Source organism: Lissotriton helveticus, chromosome 6, assembly GCF_964261635.1.
Source record: "Lissotriton helveticus chromosome 6, aLisHel1.1, whole genome shotgun sequence".
NCBI classification, from domain to species: domain Eukaryota; kingdom Metazoa; phylum Chordata; class Amphibia; order Caudata; family Salamandridae; genus Lissotriton; species Lissotriton helveticus.
In genome coordinates, this window is record NC_136067.1 from 292,571,320 (window position 1) to 292,591,656 (window position 20,337).

The window sequence follows — 20,337 nt, forward strand, 5'->3', positions numbered from 1 at the left end:
CCACTCAATGTTCTGCATAGTGTGTTAAGCTCAAAAGTCCCTATCTGGAAACTTGAGCTAGGAATGTTACTGCTTTATTTAGGTGTTATTCAGATTAGAGAGGCTGGGAGGCACTACTCCTGAATCCTTCTTAGTGGCTGTGGAGGTTGGTTGTAGAGTACTGGCCACATAGTGCTGTTTCTTCTTCAGCCAAGCAGAGGATGAAGAAAACAGTTATGTTGCCTTTTGCCCCAAAAGCAGTGACGGGTGGTCTGTAAGATGTTTCAAAAACGTGCTTGTTGTGCATCAGCGGCATTGGTAACTTTCTCTTCATAGGTGTAAGAGGGTTTGAGATAGTTGGCTTGTCTTTGATGTACTGGATACTAGGTAAAATATTTAAACTTTTCTCCAGGTCAAATTTATCTTAATCTGCCACCTTCCCAGAATTATCTGCGCCTGGCATATACATAGGAACTCCAAAGAGAACCTCATGTGGAGTGCGTATTCCCAGTACTTGTCTAGGCAAGTTAATTAATGCTCTCTGAACTCCAGACAGGTTATGGTAGCAACTAAAAGCTGTACTTAGCACTCTAGCACTCTGGCAGTCAGCTTGTTTAATCATGCATGCCATTGGTCCTCTCTACAGTGCCGTTTTATTCAGCTTTGAACAGGTTGCTGAATTGCAGATAAACTCCCAGAGCATACATTGAATCCCTTCGAGGTGAATGCATGACTGTTATCTGAATGAAAGGAATGGACTTCTCCCATTGACACTAGGCACTGCAGATCATTTACTATTGCTGAAGCCCTTGCATTTTTCTGTGGCCAATCCGGTAGGCATCAAGAACATGAATGAATAGTCTCCAAGATGTATTTATATTGGTTACCTGAATGGAGGGGACCGATGTGGTCCAAATTAATTAACCGGGTGGGGATGTTTGAGATCATGAGGGGAGTTGCCTAGGGTCTTTAAACACTGGAGGGTTTAATCTGCTGAAAAATGTCACACTGCCTAACATAACCCCTAGTCTGTTTATATAAATTAGGCTACCAATAGCGTTGCTGTAGTATTACACATGTAGGACTTAACGCATCAGTGGCAGAAGCCAACCCCTTGTCGGCTTCTTTGTTTAAATTTAATCGACAGATTATTAGGTATTTTTCTGTACCCCCTCCTGATATTGTAACTACAGGAATGTTATCTGAATGAACAGTGTAGGAGTGTTTGAGAGGAAAACCTGTCAGAAGTTTCCCACATGCTTGGTTACATTTATGGCTTTTAAAATTTCTGTGTTGATCTTCATTTGAAATCTGGTTAGGACTGATACTTGGACAGTCTGAATTACAGCCTTTGGCGCTAAATCTGCTGCAGTTTCCTTGAGCGTGAATACCACCATGCTGATGGCCCAAAGTGTGCCTCAGCTGGACCAGTGGAAACATATCTTGTAAAACAGGTACCTCTCCCCCAGAGCTGTTTATAGACTTTCCTTTTGAATGCTTGAACCTTGTCAGTGCTTCTAATCAACATTTTAGCCTTGCACACAGAAGGATGAGTCCGGCACAATGATTGTGGGAACTGATGAATCAGCCTTTTGTAACACAAGTAGCAGGGTACGTAATTCTGCCTGTGGTGCAGAACTGTCACCTAAGATTTTAGTGTGGGTGTGTTGGGGGAATTAATTCACCATCCTTCATTACACCTTGAAGTGCCGGGCAGCCTGCAGATTATTTGTATTTTGTTCCTAGAGCACAGCAGCGCAGCATGAGCTTCCCGGCGCTGTGGATGGTGCGCTTGTGATTCCAGGCAACGGGCGCTGAAGGCAAGTATGCTCCGCCGACAGCTTGTTGATTCTCGGGCATGGGTGTGTGAGTGAGTGAGACTGGCAGAGCTTGGCATCCGTGAAAGGCGAGGCTCGGTTTTGAGTGTGTGCGCCCAGCTCACTGCAGCCGCTGCGGCGTGTTTACGGTACGCTCTGGTTTCTTTCGTTGGTGATTTGCAAGCTGCTTGAGTGAGCCGGTGTGATGGTGAACGAGGACGTGTGCTTAGCAAATTCCCGAAATGGTGAGAATGTGAGCTTGTTGTGTAGGTAGGTAGGGCAGTCGCACCTCATTATGGCCAAATGCAGCTGCCCCTGTCCGCAATGAGAGGCATTACTGTTAGCTCTTAAGCGAGGCTGCTTTGAAGACCTCGATTTTTAGCCCTTTTCCCATTTTGTGTACTTCATCAACATAAAGGTATTTGTGTCCTTGTTTGTGCTAACGAGCCTACTAGGGAATTTACTTGAAGCGCTAGGGTTTGTGGTGTTTTGTTTGCTTAGCGGATGTTAGTGTCGGTGTGCAATGTATTGATCACGCCAATTGCTCTCACTTCTTGTTCGTATTTCAGTGTCTGGCACTGATTTCAGATTTTAATTAAGAGCCTTCATTTTTCTAGATTGTCTGGGAATAAGTTGAGGGTAACGTAAAGCCAAGAGTATGGTATCTGGGTTGCATTCATTTTTGAGAAAACACACTGTTCGCAAAGTTAGATGGTAGAATGTGACCTGCTTCAGCGTAAGGAATCGTTTCAGGTTAAACTTGAAGACCAGAATAAAGCTCATTCAAGGAAAGCAGAACAGAGAACCAAAGAGAAATGGGATATGCAGGAATGCCGATCTTGTTTCATAAAACACTTACTTATTTGCAGTTCCAAGCTCTGTAAATAGAAGATGTTACTATTGCTAAATTCAGTGGTGTTCAATTTACTCAGAAGGGTGGAGAATAGGTACGGATGCCTTCAGTACCGGAGACCAGGGATCCTTCCAGAGAGATGTGAGTGGGCGAGAAGCAAATGTAATTACCTCTTGTGTAACTTCGGGCGCCTCAGAGTACCAGTGACTCGGCTGCAGGAGTGACCACACGAAGGTCTGCGTCACCTCTTCAGGGTACGCACCCCCGGGCAGCTCTATTGTTTTACCTCCCTGCAGCCACCCCCCCGCCCCTCCCTCATGCTGTATACCTCCACTACAAGTCACCCCAGGCCCTCTGTGAGGGCTGTGTGGGCTGTGTGGGCTGTGTACTTGTTTTTCTTGCCTTCTGCCCCCTGATTGTGCCGTTTTTTAGGTCTCGCCTGTCGATGCGCATGCGCATCGAGCTTGCGAGACTATTGGGGCTTAACCACTCTTTAACTAACTTGCAAGGAATCGTGGCGATTCCTTGCAGTGCCCGTGACTTTTAAGCTCAATGCGCATGCTCATTGAGCTTAAAAGCGCGTGCACATCAGTTCCCTCAGCCGCACTCCAGTCCCCTGCTGCTTTCACACCCTCTCCCCGCTCCGCCCCCTCCCCTGCCCGCCGTGTCGCATTTCTCCTCCCCCCCTCCCCTTATCTGCCTTTCCCTCCGTCTTGTTTTTTTTTTACCCGCTCCGCCCCCTCCCCTGCCCGCCGTGTCGCATTTCTTTTCTCCTCTTTGCTCCTCCAGCAGTTCTCTGTCACCTTTCCTTCTCTCCTCCCTTGTCCACCTTTTCATTGTTTTTGCCCACCTCTCCTCCAGTTGAACTCTGTCACTAGCTCCTTTCAGCCCCTTCTCATTCCAGTGTTTTCGGGTCCCATCTCATGCTTGTTATAAAGGGTCTGCCAAAAGCGTACTTACTCCCCTCACGACGCTCCTCCCGCTCCGCCCCCTCCCCACTCTCTCTCCCGGCACACCTCCCCCTCCAGCATACAACACGAAATTCAGGCTCCGCCAGCTCGTCGATTTATTTTAGTACCAACCAATTGAAAAGTCGCCAAACATATGCTTTACTTGAAGTTTGAATTATTTTACTTAGCTTGGGGCTGACGATTATTTGACAGTGAGCGCGACACGCATGAAAGGGTCTCCTTGAAGGAAATTCAGTTACTTCAACAGGCGCTCCGCCCGCCCTCCCCTGCCTGCCGTGTCGCATTTCTTCAGGGCACCTCCCCTCATCACTTCCCCAGCAGCATCTGTTCCCCAGCCTGCCTAGAGCAGCTCTTCCTGCTCCGCCCTCTCCCCACTCTCTCTCCCCTCACGACGCTCCTCCCGCTCCGCCCCCCCCCCACTCTCTCTCCCAGCACACCTCCCCCTCCAGCATACAACACGGAATTCAGGCTCCGCCAGCTCGTCGATTTATTTTAGTACCAACCAATTGACATGTTCCTGTAACTTATTTAAAACTACCATATTTTATAAAACACAATTACGGCCAAATTATTTACTCATCACTTTCGCGGTGGCAAGTTTGCAATTCATGAAAGGGGGAATGGGAAGTCACCAAACATATGCTTTACTTGAAGTTTGACTTATTTTACTTAGCTTGGGGCTGTCGATTATTTGACAGTGAGCGCGACACGCATGAAAGGGTCTCCTTGAAGGAAATTCAATTTCTTCAACAGGCACTATGCTCAGCACCCCACCCTTCCCACACACGTGACTGCTGCCTTCTTTTAAGCTACAAATGAAGCGTACTTACTCCCCTCACGACGCTCCTCCCGCTCCGCCCCCTCCCCACTCTCTCTCCCAGCACACCTCCCCCTCCAGCATACAACACGAAATTCAGGCTCCGCCAGCTCGTCGATTTATTTTAGTACCAACCAATTGACATGTTCCTGTAACTTATTTAAAACTACCATATTTTATAAAACACAATTACGCCCAAATTATTTACTCATCACTTTCGCGGTGGCAAGTTTGCAATTCATGAAAGGGGGAATGGGAAGTCACCAAACATATGCTTTACTTGAAGTTTGACTTATTTTACTTAGCTTGGGGCTGTCGATTATTTGACAGTGAGCGCGACACGCATGAAAGGGTCTCCTTGAAGGAAATTCAGTTTCTTCAACAGGCACTCTGCTCAGCACCCCACCCTTCCCACACACGTGACTGCTGCCTTCTTTTAAGCTACAAATGAAGCGTACTTACTCCCCTCACGACGCTCCTCCCGCTCCGCCCCCTCCCCACTCTCTCTCCCAGCACACCTCCCCCTCCAGCATACAACACGAAATTCAGGCTCCGCCAGCTCGTCGATTTATTTTAGTACCAACCAATTGACATGTTCCTGTAACTTATTTAAAACTACCATATTTTATAAAACACAATTACGCCCAAATTATTTACTCATCACTTTCGCGGTGGCAAGTCTGCAATTCATGAAAGGGGGAATGGGAAGTCACCAAACATATGCTTTACTTGAAGTTTGACTTATTTTACTTAGCTTGGGGCTGTCGATTATTTGACAGTGAGCGCGACACGCATGAGAGGGTGTCCTTGAAGGAAATTCAGTTTCTTCAACAGGCACTCTGCTCAGCACCCCACCCTTCCCACACACGTGACTGCTGCCTTCTTTTAAGCTACAAATGAAGCGTACTTACTAACACTCAAACCTTCCTGCCTGAACAATTACCTTAACCGGCATATTACACCAGGCTCCAGCACGTGTGACGTGTGGAGTTCAATCTCTTACCTAAATGTCATTTCAAAGTCACATCTGAAAAGAGCTTGCTTATAATGTATAATGGCGCTGACGCATGGCTGATATAGTTCACGTGATAAATAATGATAAACTTGTAACTTTCATTGTTTTACGCACAATTTCCGCAGGAGCATGATAAAAATTAAAACGTAGGCACTCACCCACGCAACGCCACTCACCCACGCAACAACACTCACACATGCAACGCCACTCACCCACGCAACGCCACTCACCCACGCAACGCCACTCACCCACGCAACGCCACTCACCCACGCAACGCCACTCACCCACGCAACGCCACTCACCCACGCAACGCCACTCACCCACGCAACGCCACTCACCCACGCAACGCCACTCACCCACGCAACGCCACTCACCCACGCAACGCCACTCACCCACGCAACGCCACTCACCCACGCAACGCCACTCACCCACGCAACGCCACTCACCCACGCAACGCCACTCACCCAAAGCCACTCACACCCACGCAGTGCCACTTTCACCCACACTGTACAGTGCACAATAGGTCTCGCAGTAGGAAAGTTGGAGCTATTGGTTTTGTAAATGACAAAGCCCTTTATGTTTTTAACATGAAAACAAAAATAAAAGGCATTGTTATTTGCAATTGTAATAGCTCCAACTTTCCTACTGCGAGACCTATTGGCAACGCCAGTGCTTGTTCTTGCCTTCTGCCCCCTGATTGTGCCGTTTTGTCGTGCCTTCTGTCCCCTGATTGTGCCGTTTTTCGTGCCCCTGCCCCCCTGATTGTATTATTTTTGCCAGTGTTGCCCTTCACATAAATACGCGATAGACTTTTAGTCTTATACAAAGAAAGCTGTAGAAATAGTCTCACCCACATTTGTGAGTAGCACATTTTGATATTTAATTTCCACTGGCTTAAGATAGGTAGTGGGAATGAATACAAATTGGGATTCTAGCTTTTCGGGTCTTGGCAGAAGCAGAGTGACAGTGTGTCTTTTAAAGGTCTACCATAGTTCGCTATCTACATTTCCAATGAAGGATTTTCAGTTGTAAAACACGTGGCATTTTATGGTGATTTGAAGCAGAGTCCTCGGACTCACCACAGCCAGCCTGTTTGCTTTGTTTGTTCCCTGCGCAGAGGAGGCGCCCTCGGTTTCAGTTTCCTGGCTGTGGTTGCATCATAGCAGGTGTGTCGGCCCTTAACGCTGGTACAGCAATAGGTCAAGCATTTGCGAGCGATTAAGCTATTGGCATTGTAAATGACAATGCCATTTATTTATGATTAAAAAAAAGTCATGAGAAATGCCAATAGCTCTACCTTTAATAATGCTGAGACCATTGCATTGTAAATGCTTGTTTATCCACTGCACTTAAAGAAGAGTACCTGTCTTGTGTGTAGGGCATGAGCACTGGATATGCTCGTCTTTGTAGCTGCCACTTGTGCTGGTACGGTAAGGGTGAAACAATGATGATCTGTTTTCCCCGCGTCCGGGAACTGTTAAGATTGCTGTTGCACAGGATTTATTCGATGGAATTAAAATGTGCTTCATCCAGTAAATGCAGGTGAAACTTGTAAACAATGGGCACGGTCTGTCCTTCATTTTAGGTCACATAGGTGTAACCATAGTGACTAGATCTTACTCTGGTGGCTAATTTGATTTAGTTGTCCCTAGTCTGTAAATATTTAGTCTCAGGATGCCTGCTTATAGAGCACGCAATAAATCAGCATGCACGTTCAGTCATTGTTTGGATGAAACTGCAGGAGAAATCCTGTCAAACAAGGGCTTCACTCTCTCAGCGTATTGAGGCAAATACACATGTCCAAAGTTAAGAAAGGCTAGCAGGTATTGCAACATTTTCAGTGTGTCCGGAGGTTGCAAGGTAGCCCACTTCTGAAGGAGGTCTGGAGCTAGACCCTTGCCCTCACTGGATAATTCATATCCTAAGAAGGTAACCAACAGATAGGCTGTTTTTTTTTATTATTCTTATTAGTAAATTAATTTTGTAACTGTTTGATGTTAATATGGTCACCACTCTGTATACCCTGGTCAAATCATCATCATTTAAATAGATCTCATTAATGCATTACTATACCTCTGGTTCCGTTTGTAAGATCACCATGATTCGGGCTGAAAACGAGCCAGGACTGCTGATAGTCCATAGGCGAATGTCTGAATGAAATTTGCATTCTGTTGATACTGAAGGCAGTTAAATAATCCCCCTCAGGCGTTCTGTTTTGACTAAAAAACGCATTGGAAATATCCATGGACGCGTCCTTTTGGAATTTTTCCACACCAGGTTGATCATTAAACCTATGCTATGTGTGTTTTGTACTGCATATGTTCTTGTGTACACATTCAAATGTATAAAGTCTACAACTCTTTTATAGGAGCTGCCTGGTTTGGAGAGTGGGTAAAAGGGACGTGCTCATTCGTGAGAGACAAGACACGGTTATGCCGTGGTACGGCAATTGGTCAAATATTGTATTAATACCATCTTTTACTTTTGACTTTAAAGATTATTGTGGTTGTTGTCCACTTCGTAAGGGAATGACATGGCCTAGAGTGTTCGTCCCACTCCACTTGGTTCCTGTATAAGAATGGAGCTGGTCTTACAGCCCATTCACAGGCATACATTTCTTTGATATCCTGTGGGAGAGAAGACTACACTGATTAATTCCTCTCCCCAGGGTGCTTCACTAATAAATGCTAGTCTTCTTCCACTAGGATGATGTAATCATCAGCTAATTATTTCCAGAAGACTGCTTTAATATGTGGTGTCCCCCCCCTTCAATTTGTAGGTTTAAATTGTAAACCCTGTCAGGAGGATTTGAATGTTGATCTGGAGTCTCGATCTGTATAAAGTCATCCGTTGGATTCGCACCCAGAACCCTATGAAGTGTCTGATGTACTATTGTGACTAATGCTGCACTGCCTAGGACCACTCTCTCCCAAATCCTGTTTCACAGGAGGACTTAGCTGGAACGGCATGTTTTTTAGAAAGTCCTGCTACTTCTTTTTGTTACTGGGGTTTTGGAGCCCAATCCTTCCTCTTTACGCTGACATCAGTCTTGTATCCTCCATTCTCTTTTTCTGTTGTAGTCCTCTTTTCTTTGGTTCCTGGATTGGCTCCCCCTTTCTGTTCTTTTACCTTCAGTGTCCCAAAAAGAACAAAAAGAGCGGCTGTCTGAATACTGATCAGGTTTTTTTAATTGAGGTTTCTTAAGTTATAACAACCCCAGCCGAATTCCAGAGAAGCGGGTGATCCTGCCTGTCTTTTATCTTTTCTTCCGTTCCATTGCAGAGTTCTACTTAACTGAACCCTCAGTGTTATTCATAGGTTTTAAGTGTAGCTTAAGGGGTCGAGCATTCAAGGTATATCTACCTACAAATGTATAAACTTCAGGGATTCGTTTTTTTGGTAGTTTCTGTTCACGATCTTAAACTGGAACTGCTTCTAGTCTTTGATGTATAGCCAGAACTGAAGCCTCTCCCTGTATGTTGCTTAAGATGATAGAGGAGACTGTAGGGAAGTTCTCCATTAACTTGATTCCTAAATCTAGAGCTGGTGTAGCTTTGTGCTCATTTTGTACTTGTCGAAGTACTTCATGGAGGACTGCCAATGAAGGTGTACCATGCATACTAGTGTAAATGCATGTAAAGATTCTTTCCACAAGAGGAGACACATAGTCGATATTCTGTGTTTATCTTGGTGGTAATGTATGGACACACTGCTTCTAACTGATAGGTCTTATGAGCAATCTAGAGATTGGAAGACAGTGGAAGTAAAAATGTACGTTTTGAAGCAATTGTTGCTATTGGTTCCCATGGATAGATCTGCACAAGTCAATTAGTGTTTGTGTTCATTTAGACCACTGCAGTTCTAACGATCAGCCTTGTTTACAGATATTTTTCAAGACTTACCTGAACACCTTCACAAGGGGCTGACATTGCCTGGGACCTAAGAAAGAAGAATTTGAAGTACAAATGACCTGGACTCCGTTCTGTGGTGTTCCTGTGAAAGTAAAGGCGGCATATTAGCATATGCTTAAAGAGTCTTTCAGTGATTGTATGTTGAACCTGATTATGGGTACCCTCCGAACTTTCAGCAACTGAAATTGTAAGGCTAGATAGATGCTAAGGCTCGAAAACCGCCTTCAAAGAGTAACCCCATAAAATGGACCACAAAGACTTTACTAGAAACTTACTCCTAGGTGAGGTACTCGTAACAAATATGTTCCGACAACCGGTGAATGTAGATTGAAGCCATAAAGGATTGTTAAAAGGAGAACCCAAGATGTTGGAAGTAGGAACACTCGAGTAGCAAATCACAAATCCACACAAAGGATCACCAAGCTATATGAATGAGGGATTTATTTTCCCTGAGGAAGTCTTCCAGGGAAAATACATCAGTGTTCAGTGTGTTCAATTGTTCGCAGACGCCAGTTAGGATACCAGTAGCCCTTTAACAGGGACACCGTGTCTACCAAAGTATTATCAGCCCTTACGAAAGCAGATTTTTCCTACTCATTCTTCTTCATCAAGTGCTGTGATTTTTTCTCTTAGTTCTAACAACGAAAGAATAATTTGGTATCATTTTTTTATATTTGAGTGCGTGTTTGAATTAAGCAGTGCTTTACTGGGCAATGAGCAGTCCAGTCATATATTGTTGCTATACTGTAAGAAGCAATTATTCAGTTGTACGCCAAATCAGTAATTCAAAAGTCCGATTAAACTGTGAGTGGGCGCTAATGAAAGTGTAATATAAAGAGGGGATTGTATGCTTTACATACTTTAAAGGAACTCTAGATTTGCTGGGCAGCAAAGCTTAAATATATATATGAAGATGCACAGTACAACTTTTAACGTTAATTACATGTATAGATAATACCAAGTGATCTGATGAGTATCCCCTATGAAGTCACGTGATTGTCCTTTTCTTGCAATGAGTGTTGTAATGATTCTACCCTTTCCTCAAAAAGAAATCTGTCCTTTCTGCATGAGATGGCAGAGATTCTAATATTCTTTGAGACTCCATTGTATTTTAATACATATGTAGTGGAGAGGCTATTAAAAAGAAGGTGCAGGGAAAGTAATCTGTGATCCTTCTCTTGGTACGCAGTTTGTGTATCTGTAGACGATAGGATGAGTGTACCATTGTTAGAGTATATAATTATTTTAAATTTTCCCAGCTGTTGCTGTATCTAATTCACCAACACTCTGTTCATAATGCTGTAATTTTTGCATTTGGCAGCTCCATGTGTTTAGAGGATTTAGAAAATTCAAAATGTTAGTCTGAATTTTATATGGTGCATTTTTTCTTAAAAGCTTTTACCTGCCAAAAAGTTCTGGGAACCCGAAGATACAAAAGATGGGCAGAAAGGGATATATCTTGGAGAAGAATGGCGGGAGAACGCCTGGGGAGCATCCCGTAAGTTGCCTTTTAAATAGTACATTACATTTCAGGAAAATCTATATACCTATGTCAAGTAAAGGAACATGAACTTGCGTCTGTTGACTCCGAGGGCATACGTGGGAGTACTGTGAAACCTAAAAGTGTGGTTCATATTCAGTAACAAAAAATCGGCAGTGTTGCTGTTTCCTAGTAGTTAACAGCTTCAGTGTAAATTGGTATATGTATTAGTTTGTTTGAAGCCAACCTATTCCAAAGTCATTCATCTTAATACTGCCCCAGTACCTTCCTACATTCCATAATTAAAAAATGTAGCTTACCTTTGCTTCTCTCTTTACTCAGCAGTGTATTACAAAACAGTTTTGCAAGTCATATTTGCACTGACCAACTAATGTACAGTTGTATTTTTAGGTCACAAGGAAGATAGATGGGATGAAAAAGTAATTCTCTAAGTGATAGTAACTACTTTCATTTTGATTGATAATAAATCTTAGTATTTCCCCTGAAACAGATTTAGTGTAGTATATTTCATTTGTGTACAGTGATTGTTCAACATGAATCTCCCCGTACAACAGTATCTAGGGCCCCCATCTCAGTCTCAGGCCTGTTTTCTTAACCACCACTATGGATTTTCTTACCATAAATGAGATTTTTGGTATTTTAGTAGCACAGATTTTGTCCAGAGTAGAATCGGTGTGCTTTAGGTAGAACAAAGCAGTACGAGCCAACATGAGCAGAAAGAATATGCCGTGTGTGGCAGGTTACAAATGGAAGAGCAAGAACAAGAGGTGGTGGAAGAGTACGCTGGACCACATACTTGCTGCAATGCAGAAGTAGCTACAGATAATTGATAGTTCACAAAAGGACCAAGCATTGTACAGAATATACATCTGCACATATCTAAATTATAAATTGCTGAATATGGGTAAAGTATAGTGTGAGAAAGTGCCCTCTTTCTGCATGGTGGCCCCACTTTTTGCTGAATTGCTGATGTGCTTTGACTGAATGTGCCCTGGGCTCCTGCTAATCATGTACCCAGGGCTTATGTTAATTCCCTAAAACTGTATTGAAGCCTAAACCCATTTGGCATCTCTGGCCACAGGTCAGCCCCTGGTAAATGATACCTCGGGTATCCAGGGCACTATGCCCAGAGAAGGTCTCTAAGGGCTGCAGTACTTAAGGGCCCTGTACCATTACACTCGCACACAGCCCTTGCAGACTGCGTGTTTTGGTGCAGAACAAAGTGAAGAGTCGACGTGGCACACATCCCTGTGTTCCATGCCTACAAGCCACTGCCCTGGAATAGATCAGTCACCCCTGTAGCTGGGTGCACTACACCAGTGGTGAGGGTACAGGTGCATGAGCTCTGTACCCCTACAGTGTCTTAGTCCATTCTTAGACATGCAGTGCTGCCATTAGAGTATATGGTGCTGGAACTTTGTAATTACGAACTCCAAAGTACCATAATGGCTACACTGAAAGCTGAGAAGTTTGTTATCAAACTTCTCAGCACATTAAATCTACACTGATGCCAGTGTGGGATTTAATGGGAAATGCACACAGAGGGCATCTTAGTGATGCCCCGTGAAAAACAACCTAACACTAGTGTCCAGGCTGAGTGGCTGCTTTCAGCTGCCACCACCAGATATGTTTCTGGACCCCTGGGTCGAGAGCCTGCTGCTCTCTGGGGCCTGAAACAATGCACATCCTGGGGCGAGGTGCCAAGCCTCCTTCCCCAGGATGGGCAGGGTTCATGAAGCTTTCCCAGACCACTTGCTGCTTTCAGCAGCTGGTCCCCCCTGGGTCTGCCCCCAATTTTGGGCGGGAGAACCGGCGGGAAAAACAAGTGAGGGAGAGAGGTGTGCTCACCTCTGCCAACTCCTCCCCTCAGCTGGGGTAGGCGAGGTGAGGCACAACTCAGAGTCCCTGTCATCTTGAGGATGGGGAGACCCAACCACCCAGGGACAACCTCCTGCCCCCCTCCCACTGGAGGGCGGCACAATAGGGGGTGTACCCACCCCAGGGAAGAGACCCATTGGTCCATGCCATCTACCTACCTGTAACACCCCTAAATCTAGTATTTAGGGGGCACCCTGAACCTTGCTTCCTTATATCCAGAACCGACAAGAAAGAAGATGAGAAGGACCGAAGAGCCGTGCAGAGCTAACAAGAGGACAATGCCCACTGACTTGGCCCCAGCCCTACAGGCCTGTCTCCCGTCGAACCTGCTCCTGCCTAACCCCGGTGTGTCCTGCAGCCAGCAACTTCAAAAACCCAGGAGGACCTGTCTTCCTTCACTTCCTAAGACTGCTTCTCCCGTGAACACCGGATTTGTTCAAATGCAACCTCTGGCAGCAGCTGGAAAACGCAAATCTAGCCCACTCTGCACCCACCGAACCCGTCCCGAGCTCGAGTGGAAACACCCCGCTAGGAGGTCACCCTGGCAATCTTGAACCGAGATCCGTTGACCCCTGACCTGCCTCAAGCCTCCAGCTGACGCATGCAGTTTAAATCCAGAAGGCCCCCCTAACCGCGACCAGGAGCTGGTAAGATCTGTCCCCAAAAGGCACCCCTGCACCCGACACCCCACAGCCTTGTGTGACCAAATCAACAGTGCCGAACCAATCCCAACTTACCTCTCGAAGTGGTGGTCGCACCCAGAAGTCCTTTGACAATAATGATAGAATGCAGTGGGATGAATCTGCAGTAATGAAATCATATTATGACATATCAAATAAGAAAAAACCACAGAAAATAACAGCTGAGGGTACTGTGACGTGGACAGAAAACAACATACACACCTAAGGGCATGAACAGAACACAACACAATGAAATGAAAATGAAAAAGGGATTTATAAAGTGCATGGCTGCCCTTGAGCGTCCCAGCGCTGATGACAGGTAATAGAGAGGGGAAGAAAAGAAATCAGGGAAAGAGCCAAGTTTTCAGACTCTTTCCAAGTTTTCAGACTTTTCAGACAATGATCAGGCCAGCAAGAAATACACCGCCCAGATACCAGAGACCGTGACCATCTCGAACAGATAACACATCCTCGGGGCACGGAGCGTGACCCTGAGCAGATCCCCTCCCAGCGACAGCAAAGATCTAGCCTACACCCTCCGGGGTAATGCCTGCCTGCACCTGTGAGTCCCGTGCCGCCTTACACCGGGAGATGTAGTCTTTGTATGGGCCCCAAATATCAATTGGTCTGGATGAGCTGGAAAGCAGAGTGCTGAATTCCTCACAATTTACATTACAGAATGCGAGGCTGTTCAACCAGAAGTGCAGTGTGGGGGCACGTCTACTGCCCCACAGCAGGGCAATTTCCCGTTTGGCCAAGAGGAAACCCAGTGCAGCCAGCCTACGAACCCTCTTGGGCAAGTTAACCACAAACCAGGTAGTGCAATCCCAGGAGTAGGCAGAAGTTGCATGGATAATGTCTCCCAACGTGGAGTGTATACTCATCCAGTACTGGTGAATTTTAAGACCTGTCCAAGTAAGGTCTGCAAATGGTGACAGGCATTTCTGACAGTGGTGTGGTCTGGAATTATCAATCCTGTGGGAATGGGCGGGGGTGAAATACATCCGGCGGAGGAACTTAAGTAATTTGTGTCGGCTGTTCAATGAGGTGTCACTGGTGGCCCTGCAACACTGCTCCCACTGGTCGTCTAAGATCGGTCTGCCCAAGTCAGCCTCCCAGGCTGCCCGAACTCTGGAGTCATCTACTGGCCTAATTGTTCCACACTGCCGATATAGTTTGGAAATCAGATGCGCCCCATCCAGGCTCTGAATCAGCAGTGTAAGGGGAGGAGCCTCCACAGGGGCTGCGGGAAAGGATGGAAACTTGGCCCTGAGAGCGGAGCGCACCCGAGTCAGGATAAATGTGTCCATAAATGTACGCTCACTAAAGCGAGCCTCTTCTGTCACTGAAAATGCATGTCCATCGGGAAACAGGTCTGCGAGTGTGTGTACGTGGAACTTCTCCAAAGTGCGACTGACCAAGGTTTCCCCAGTGATCGGGAGAAGAGAAGAGTAAGGCAGGGGAATATAATAAGTCTAGCCCTAAGAGTCGGCTCAGTCTGTCCCAAGTCCAGCACGCGGTAGAGACTGTCAGGACGTCCCGGGGGTCCCGAGGGAAGCCCGATGGAAGGAGTGTTAGAAGCTGTCGCGGAAGTACAAGGCCCGCCTCTGGCTTCCGATATGGAATGCGTGCATCCGGGTGAAACCAGGCATACACGTAGGAACACTGCACCACCAAATAATAAAAATAAAAATCCGGGACACCAAGCCCACCTCTGTCAGGCGGCAAAGTAAGAATCTTCCAACTGACCCGGGGATTTTTATCCCCCCCCCCCCCAAAACCAAGCGTAACAATAAGGAGCGAAGTTGCGAAAAGAAGGCCTGGGTGAGAGGAATGGGAACATTATTAAAGAGGTACAAAAACGGGGCAGAACAACCATTTTGATAATGGCGACTCTGCCAGCCATGGACAGAGGAAGACGTAACCATTTTGTGACCTGTGATTCTAATGTGCGAATTGCTCTGCCATAATTAAGGCGGATCATAGTGGTGGTGTCAAGGTGAATGTAGACTCCGAGGTACTTAACCGATTCGCCACACCATTCCAATGGGAACTCACACTGCTAGAGCGTGGTGCATGCCGTGAGGGGGAAAATAACAGATTTATGCCAATTAATGTTGAGCCCAGAAAACTCTCCAAACCGGACAATTTCCCGAATTAAGGGGGCAAGATTGACATGGGGCATTCGAACATAAAGTACAGTGTCGTCCGCATACATAGATAACAGTAAAGGACCAGTATGGAATTGCAAACCACGCTGCAGGTGTTTTTTCTGGAATTGCCGAGCTAAAGGGTCCATGGCCAAAATGAACGGAAGCGGAGATAAGGGGCAGCCCTGCCTCGTGCCACGTGACAAATGGAAAGGATCAGACAGAGTGCCATTGAGGCGCAGCCGAGCCGTTGGTTTAGTATATAATAAGGCCACTGTAGCGACAAAACACTCCGGCATGCCCATACGATGCATGACCGAAAGAAAGAAGGGCCATTCGAGAGAGTCAAATGCCTTTTCTGCGTCAAGAAGGATAGCAGCAACGGGGGTCGAGGGCTCAATTCTGTGCAACATTGTAAATAATGTCCGGAGGTTGAGAGAGGTGGCCCGATGGGGGACGAAACTCGACTGTACCGGGGAGATAATGAATTCCATCAATAATGACAATCTGATGGCTACGATCTTAGCCAGGATTTTATAATCTAAATTCAATAAAGATAGTGGCCTGTAAGAACCACAGAGCATGGGGTCCTTCCCGGGTTTGGGCAATAGAATAATTACCGCTTCCCGAAACGTCAGGGGGTGGGGGATACCCACTTAAAGAGCCTCAGCGTAGACCTCCACTAAATGCGGCACCAAGATGTCCTTATATGCCTTGTAGAAGTCGGCAGAAAAGCTGTGGAGACCAGGAGCTGAGGAGGTACGTAGGGCGTCGATAGCCTCAGCAATACTATCAGGGGTGATAGGAGACAAAAGAAAGTCCTGCATATAACTCTCCAGATAACTCTCCAGATAAACCAGAGCGATCTCCGATAAATAAGACTCTTGGTCGCATAAATCACCGGACAGTCGAGAGGTATAGAGGGACCTGTAATAGGAGAGAAATAGGTCGCAGACATCCGGGGTGGAGTGCAAAAGGCAACCATCCGGCCATGCCATAGAAATGATATAGGTGGACCTGCTCCCCTTCACAAAAATCCTTTGTCATGATAGAGAGGAAGGGTTGGACAGACAAGCCCCTTAGGCTGCCATTATGTGTCTGGAAAAGGGATACCGTTCCTTTAACAAACTCTCCAGAGACCCTCGGTATCCCAGGATGCACAGCCAAAGGCTTTTTACTTTCAGTACTTTTTTCTGGCTCCTGCTAGCAGGACCCTGGAACATTGAGCTCTACATTTTTATTGGTTAGATCTTCAATTTTTGGAACTTTTCCAGTGTTTTGAGTGTTTCACTTGATGTCTGGGGTCTTACTCTTTCAGTTGCTGTGTTTTTTTTTTAGCAGTTTTGCCACCTCTATATTGTCGAAATGCCAGCTTTATTTGACAAGTACCCTGAGTATGGTAGGAAGAAGGCTAAATCTGACCCCCACAAAGTGTGTATACTCTGTCTCCCTTCTAGCCATGTCCCTGACTCCTGTGATATGTCACTCTCTCTCCAGGAGGACCCTGCATGACAGGCAGAAGATTTGTCTCCAAAGCCTGGAGAAGAGGAGACATCAAGAAACAGGTGGGACTTCTGGGCATGGAGGGACTCTATCTTCAGCCTCTGCCTGTGCATCGGTCTCTGGGGGGCTCCCCAGTCAAGAAAAGGCCCAGAAAAGGCACTGGTCCCGGTCGACGTCGGCGTCGAGAGGTATGACTACCATCTGCTCCCCGTCGACCCAGGGCTCTGGTTCGAAGCGACGTCGTCGTTCGGCGTCGAGGGGTAGGACGTCCTCGGACGAGGTCGACTTCGAGGAGTTCACCGGCGTCGACACACCATCGACATCGTGACGAATCCTGAAGATAGACATCGATGAGAGAAAGATCGCCGTCGAGGCGAAGACACTCTATGTCTGGGAGTTGTTTGACATCAGGAAGGTCGACGTCGAGAAGAGAGACGTCGAAGAGATCGACATCGAGGATAGAAAAATCGACGTCGAGCGGAGAATAGTCGATGTCTAAAAGGAAGTCAAGGCCCAGAACGGTGTCTAGTGCCTCTGTGGTTAGCGTTTCATCGTCATTAGCCAGTCACCGGTCGCGGCGGTGCCGGCGCTCACAGACATCGGCCTCCAGAGTGTCCTCCCCGAGGCCTGCTCGCAAGAAGAGACGCGTCCTTAGGTCACCGGAATCTGATTACTCCCGGGCCTACTCGCCCTCAAGGCCAAGGACTCCTACTCCTCCTCCTCCTCTTCCGCAGCTTCCTCCGCCTCTTCCGCATCCTCCTCCGCCTCCACCACCTCCTCCTCCTCCACCACTGCCTCGGCCTCCACTACCGAGCCCTGTGGTTCTGGCACTACCTGTTCCGCTTCCGCAGCCCCCGGGGCCGGTGGTTCCTGCAAGGCCCAGAAAGCTAAGGTCAAGATCCAGAGGGATGCATCGCTCTCGCAGTGGGCTTCGATCCTCAACAAGGTCACGCCATCGTCAGCGGAGGGACAAGTCGCGGTCCAGGTATACGGACTCATCCAGTGACAGGAGATATTCTCCCACTTTGTCGGACTCTCCCCCAACGTGTGTCTCCCCAGTGGATGACATTGTGACTTTTCAAAATGTGCTGCTGAGGGGGGCAGTGACGTTGGGGATCACATTGACAGTGCCCACCCATGCCACTTCCGTGATCTTTGAAACGTTGCAGCGCAGACACCTCTCTCGCCCTTTGCTGCCAGGACTGGAAGAACCGGCCATGGAGCGGTTTCTGACGCCGGCCTCGGTGAAGTCGGTGCCATCGAGACTTCAAAAGAAGTACAGACCCCCGGATTCTGATCCAGCATTCTTGAGAGCAGATCCTGTACCGGGTTCTGTCATTGTGACAGAGGCCAAGAAACAGCATTCTACTGCCCCGTCGTCTACGGTTCCTCCGGACAAGGAGAGCAGGCACATGCATTCGGCAGGAAGGAAAGTCTGTAGTACGACTGCCACTTCGATGAAGGCAGCTAGTGCATCAGCACTTTTGGGTAGATATGATTGCTCGTTGTGGGAGTCCCTGCAACAATTCATTGAGCTCCTCCCAAGAGACAGGAGGGAAGACTTCCAGGAGATTCTGAATGAGGGCATGATGGTCTCAAATCAGGTCATCAGTTCATCGGCGGATGGGTACTGCCATGGCATTAACTTGAGGCGACATTCCTGGTTGCGCCTTACCTCGCTTAAGCCTGAGCACAACAGCGGATTGCTAATTTGCCCTTTTCAGGATCCACCCTCTTTGGGGCTCATGCGGACGAGGAGATGGCCTGCATGAAGGCGGAAGTGGAAACCCTGAAGGCTGTGTAGGTTTGGAGAGATCGAAGGATCAGCGGAAGTCGTACCGTCTCTTCCAGAGTTATCAACGGGGGCAAGGTCGCCAATCTGGCCGACAGCAGCAACAACAACTGCAATACCAGCGACAACTCTTCCAGAAACGTCAGTCAGAGGGGCAGAGGCGGGCAGCAGTCCTCCTCGGCGAATAAGGGCCAGGCCGGGTCTAAGCCTTAAGGAGTTACTTCCCCCCTCGTCCGTTACCCACTCCGGTGGGGGGAAGCATACAGAATTACTTGGCAGAGTGGAGAAAAATTTCTCCGGACAAGTGGGTGCTGAATATTGTTTGCAATGGATACAGTCTAAGGTTTGTCAGCCCTCCTCCAGCTTTTCCCCGATTCCTTTGCACTACCAGCTGCGAGAACTCCAAGCGGGTGCCGATACCCTGTTAAGAAAAAGGGTGAAAGAAGACGTCCCTCGTTCTCTAAGAGGAAAGGGTCTATGCTCCCGGTTCTTTCTGGTGCGCAAAAAGGACAAGAACGAGTTCAGCCCCATTCTGGATTTGCGACAAGCAAACAAATGGATTCGCAGGAAGAAATTTTGCATGCTGTCCTTGCACCAGATTTATCCTCAGCTGCAGCGAGGAGACTGGTTTTGCGCAATAGATCTACAGGATGTGTACTTCCATGTGCCCAGTGCACGGAAACACCGGAAGTTCCTGCGATTCCTAGTCGGCACCAATCACTATCAGTACACCGTACTACCGTTTGGACTGAAGTCTGCACCCAGGACTTTCTCAAAATGCATGGCAGTGGTGGCAGCGCTTCTGAGAGAGAACAAGGTGTTTGTCTACCCGTACCTGGACGACTGGTTGATCAAAGCCTCCACCTTCCAGGAAGCGCAATTGCATTTCAACAGGACGGCCGGTCTGTTGAATCAGCTGGGTTTGCACATCAACATGTCCAAGTCCATTCCGACTCCTGTTCAGTACTTGCAGTACTTGGGAGCCTCCATCAATACTATCAGAGCAAGCGTGTCTCCTTCGGAGGAGCGACGCTTATCGATCCTTCAGAAGGCTCAGGCTCTCCTGTCTGTTCCATCAACGACAGTAAGGATGGTGTCTTCTCTTCTGGGGTAGATGGCCTCTTGCATCTTTCTCACACCACATGCACGCCTTCACATGAGACCGCTGCAGGAATGTTTGGAGGATCAATGGGACCAGAAACTAGGGAGCTGGGACGACAGGATCCAACTGTCTCTACACACTCAACAGTCTCTGAGATGGTGGTGTTCGGCAGAGAATCTCCTCAAGGGGGTCCCTTTCCACAAGGACATTCCCACACAGACTATTGTGACTGATGCGTCTCTCCACGGCTGGGGAGCGCATTCAGATCATCTTCAGATCCAGGGAATGTGGTCCCAGGCGGAATCCACGTACCACATCAACTTTCTGGAACTCTGAGCTGTTCATTTGGCGCTGAAAGCCTTTCATCC

At 47.3% G+C, this 20,337-nt stretch overlaps 1 protein-coding gene across 2 annotated transcripts in view; it reads left to right on the plus strand.

The window, feature by feature from the left end:
• The window catches only part of PUM2 (pumilio RNA binding family member 2), an 893,995-nt gene that overhangs the window by 56,636 nt on the left and 817,022 nt on the right, over positions 1 to 20,337 (plus strand). For both annotated transcript variants that reach the window (XM_078647736.1, XM_078647737.1), the window contains exon 3: positions 10,759 to 10,861. In XM_078647736.1, coding sequence (XP_078503862.1) covers positions 10,759 to 10,861 — 103 coding nt within the window. The remainder of the gene's footprint in view (positions 1 to 10,758; positions 10,862 to 20,337) is intronic.